This window comes from Lolium rigidum, chromosome 7 (assembly GCF_022539505.1).
Source record: "Lolium rigidum isolate FL_2022 chromosome 7, APGP_CSIRO_Lrig_0.1, whole genome shotgun sequence".
Lineage (NCBI taxonomy): Eukaryota > Viridiplantae > Streptophyta > Magnoliopsida > Poales > Poaceae > Lolium > Lolium rigidum.
Window position 1 is genome coordinate 129,646,947 of NC_061514.1, and position 4,164 is coordinate 129,651,110.

The following is a 4,164-nucleotide window of genomic DNA, read 5'->3' on the forward strand; positions in this document are numbered from 1 at the left end:
GTTTGCAGTGCTGAAATCAAGAAAGTCTGTCTGTGTTGCCCAGCGATGATGATTCAGGGCATGGTACCAGCGAATTACCTGACACGGTAAACCTTGCGCACAGGCATAAGATCCACGGTGTTGGGGACTGGGGAGGCTACGATGGATGATTTGGAGTTTGGGAACCAATCCTTTATGCTATCCTCCAAGGATGACAGTTTCCTTTTTCCGGGGAGCAGTATGCGGCACGAATCAACGTCAGGAGAGACAACCGTGTCTGGGAAAATGGCGGCGTCTGAGTCGAGGAAAGACAGATTTGGGAATAATGGAACAATCAAGGCAAGTGGTAGATAACAAGGAAATACATTTTCCTGTGCCATGGTTGTTTTTAGCCGACTCAAACAGTAATTGCATATCTTTTGCTATGTTCATAGATGACTAGAGCTAGAGGCTTCAAAAACTTTGTTTGAACCAGTGGCGGAGCCAGCATTTAACCATTTTTTTAGGGGTTCACATGAACCCAATGAAACTAGATTAATCTCTTCACAATCACTTCATATTTACCTCTTACTTTGAATCTGGTATTACAAGCAGTGAACCCAATAAAAAGATTTTTCTAACTCCACCTCTGATTTGAACTCTGAAACTGAGCAACTCTTCGAATGCAGGAGATCAACTTGTGCCTATCTTCTATACTGTTTTTCTTAAACTACATTTTCCTTTGGCACGGTTGTTTTTTAGCCGACTTTGATGTATCCCACAATAATTGCATATCTTTTGCTATATTCATAAATGATTAGAGCTAGAAGCTTCAAAAACTATGATTGAACTGTGCAACTTACTTTCCGAATTCAAGAGAACAACTTGGGCCTATCTTCTATCCTATTTAGCTTAACGACATTATCCAAACGTACTATATCTCATGAAATCCTTCACCTTCCATGGCAGGTTAATAGAACGGGTTCAGGGCTTGGCGCAGCCGGGTATGGGAGAGCAGTGGAGATTCTCGACACACTAGGCTGCCTGATGACAACCTTGACTCCAGATGGTGGTTTTACTTCTAGAGCGACCAAAGGGACCCAGATATCAATTCTAGCTTTTGAGGTTGCTAACACAGTACTGAAAGGTGCGAGCGTTATGCAATCTCTCTCCGAAGACTCTGTTACATACTTCAAACAAGTGGTGCTTCCTTCTGAAGGCGTGCAGAATTTGATTTCAAGTGACATGGGCGAGTTGATGCGGATTGTAGCTAGCGACAAAAGGTAGACAGGGTGTTTGTCCTTAGTGGCCAATGCGACTTTCTGGTTACTCTGACTGATGAATGTTTTGTGAACTCTGGCTAATGTTTCCAGGGAAGAGCTGAGAATATTTTCACAAGAGATTGTCAGGTTTGGCAACCGGTGCAAAAATGCGCAATGGCATAATCTGGACCGCTATTTTGTCAAGTAAGAAACTTCCTGCTTTGACAGGCAAGAGTAGAATTATACAGGTTAGACTTGAATGATATTTTCCCCCTTGCTGGCCAGACTAGAATCCGAAAACGTTTCACAGAAGCAGCTGAAAGAAACAGCCACAGTAGAGATGCAAAAGTTGATGACTCTTGTTCAGCGTACAACTGTAAGCATTGTGCTCTACGCTGATGATATCATCTGAGCAATAGATTCATGTCATCCGATTCTGATAGTTTTGACCCCTTTTTCAGGATTTGTATCACGAGCTACATGCCTTAGATAGATTTGAGCAAGATTACCGTTGTCAACAGAAGGGAAATGAAACTTCAAATAAGGTTGAAAAAGGTATTGTGTTTATTCTACTATAATAACAAAATTCTTTTGAAAGTGGGAATATATTTTTGTCACCTTTTCTTTGTCTAATGCCTAAAAAAGAATATACGTGGACTCTCAAAGCTTGGGCATTTTATTTAATCTTATCACTGACATAATCTAAATCAAAATCCATCTGAGTGTCATGGCAATGCAGCTTTATTGTTTATAGTTTTTACAATGGTCAGATAACTTTGCAGGAGAAAATGTTCAAGTTCTGAGACTGGAGTTGAAGACCCAAAGAGGTTACGTGAAGAGCTTGAAGAAAAGATCTTTGTGGTCAAAGACATTGGAGGATGTGAGCAAATTCTGCTATAGAATTTACTTCATCTGATATGTTGGTCTATCCTATATTTTCTAATAACATACATTTCCTGGTATAGGTTGTTGAGAAGCTTGTTGACATTGTGCAGTATTTACATGCTGAGATCAATATCTCATTTGGAACTTCTGGTACTTCCATTGTTCTTTTGTGTTAGAAACTTAGAATCTGTCACACTTTTTTGCCTACTGATCCTTGTCTTATATTTTTAGATGTAGGTGAACTGAGTTCTGAATCAACAGTGGACTCTCTAAGACTAGGACCTGCGGGACTTGCATTGCACTATGCAAACACTATCATACAGATCTATGGCATTGTAAGTTCCTTCAGTTCTTTTTTAGAAGTTATCTCAAGATTCTGGTGTATTTGCTTGCTTTTGGGATCTTAGTATATCAATTTCAGTGATAAGTGAGCGACATGACCCGTCCTCATAGCACAACTTTGAGCATTTCTATTGTAAGATTATTTTTAAACCTAGTGAAATTGCATATTGTGAAAGCACTTTCTGAGACATGTTTGCAAACATCATTCTGCGTGTGCAGTTTAAATAGTTAGAAAGATATCAATAGCTAGTGTATAGAAAGTTTGACTGTGGCAGGCTTCTCAGTGATTTCTAGTATTCCCTCCGTTCCAGAAAAAAACTGCTCAACTTTTTCTAGATTCAGACTTATCTATAACTAAAATGTGTCTATATACATCCGTATCTAGACAAAGTTGAGCAGCTTTTTTAGGAATGGAGGGAGTATTAAACTTGTCGATTTTTCACCGAAAAGAAGGAGAATCTGCCAAAGATCAGTGGGTGGACAGAAAACTGCAATTGACACTTCCAAATACCAATATCCACTAGCTACTATGTGAGGGCAGCACCGCAGCACATTTAAAATTTTGTTTGCTTGTTTAAGGTTTCTCGATCAGGGTATGTACCTGCAAATTCAAGAGATGCCCTCTACCAAGGGTTGCCACCAAGGGTCAGGTTGGCTCTACCAAATAGATTAAGAACTTCGTCAATACCTCGGGAGGTAATACATCTAGAGAGACAGAGAGAGAACCACATCAACATAAATCTCAAATTCTAAATCCTAGATTTCTACTGCAGCTCACTATTGACCAAATAAGGTCAATGATGGAGAAAACTCTGAAATGGCTTGTTCCAATGGCCATCAATACCACCTGGTAGTGTACATCAAACCAATGTTTTAAAACTTTCACTTTCATTGATTATAGTTGTTTCTGATGTCTGTTTTCTTGCTTGTTTGGGTGGAACCTCAGTGCCCGAGGCTTCTTGAGGTTTAGTGAATGGGCAAAATCAGGGTAAGCAGCGAAGTTTGCCAAATTTTCTAAACATACTTTTAATGAAAAATAAGTATGTTACCCATGATATTCCTCTTGCTTATATTACCGCATCATTCAGGACTGAGCGTGTTGGAAGAGGACCAGGTCGACCGGACGTGATCGAGACGCTCTACCATGCTGACAAGACAAGGACGGAGGCTTACATACTGGAGTTGGTCGTCTGGCTTCACCACCTTGTCAGCCAGAGTAACCGGCCAGCAAACGTTAAATAGCAATCCATTTAACCGGCAGCAGGTCACTGGGTCCTGAAAAAGCTATCACTACACAGAAGCCGTGGCCTGGCAAGAAAAACAACGCAGCTCCTATGATCTGTTTGGTTTTCGTTGCTAGGCTGTAGATGGGAACTGTGCTGTTCACCCAGTGAGGACCTGAATCGATTAAGTAGGAAAAGGAGAGCTTCTCCTTTGATCTTTTGGTTTCTGTGAGGGTTCTTTTGTAATAATTTTTCATATATATGGTGTTGGCATTGGTCCGTACGAAAGGTAATAACGGCTAGAAAGATAATGGCGAAGAAAAACATAATCCTGTACCTAACATGAGTATGTATGCATGCAGAAGCTGCTAAAGATTTGGTTGGTGTCAGTGTGTCACCGATCGTGTCAGTATGTTACAGTTGCTCCTTCCCGATGGACATGTTCAGAACTGCCATTTACCATCAAAAACAAAGATGGAAATGTTCAGACCTGC

General features: G+C 40.5%; 1 protein-coding gene across 1 annotated transcript; it reads left to right on the forward strand.

Moving 5' to 3' along the window:
• The first annotated feature begins 264 nt into the window (after positions 1 to 264).
• Positions 265 to 3,763, forward strand: LOC124671989 (protein PSK SIMULATOR 1-like). The gene is made up of 12 exons (XM_047208298.1): positions 265 to 318; positions 928 to 1,241; positions 1,332 to 1,424; positions 1,506 to 1,596; positions 1,682 to 1,775; positions 2,003 to 2,100; positions 2,186 to 2,255; positions 2,337 to 2,440; positions 3,027 to 3,143; positions 3,221 to 3,297; positions 3,394 to 3,435; positions 3,536 to 3,763. The coding sequence occupies exons 1-12, from the start codon at positions 265 to 267 to the stop codon at positions 3,687 to 3,689; spliced, it is 1,308 nt and encodes a 435-aa protein (XP_047064254.1). The 3' UTR covers positions 3,690 to 3,763.
• Positions 3,764 to 4,164: the final 401 nt, after the last annotated feature.

Coding starts and splice junctions, on each gene's coding strand:
- LOC124671989 (XM_047208298.1), top strand. CDS start 265: ATGGCGGCGTCTGAGTCGAGGAAAGACAGATTTGGGAATAATGGAACA. Junction 1,242..1,331: donor ATTGTAGCTAGCGACAAAAG/GTAGACAGGGTG, acceptor TAATGTTTCCAG/GGAAGAGCTGAGAATATTTT. Junction 2,256..2,336: donor TATCTCATTTGGAACTTCTG/GTACTTCCATTG, acceptor TTATATTTTTAG/ATGTAGGTGAACTGAGTTCT.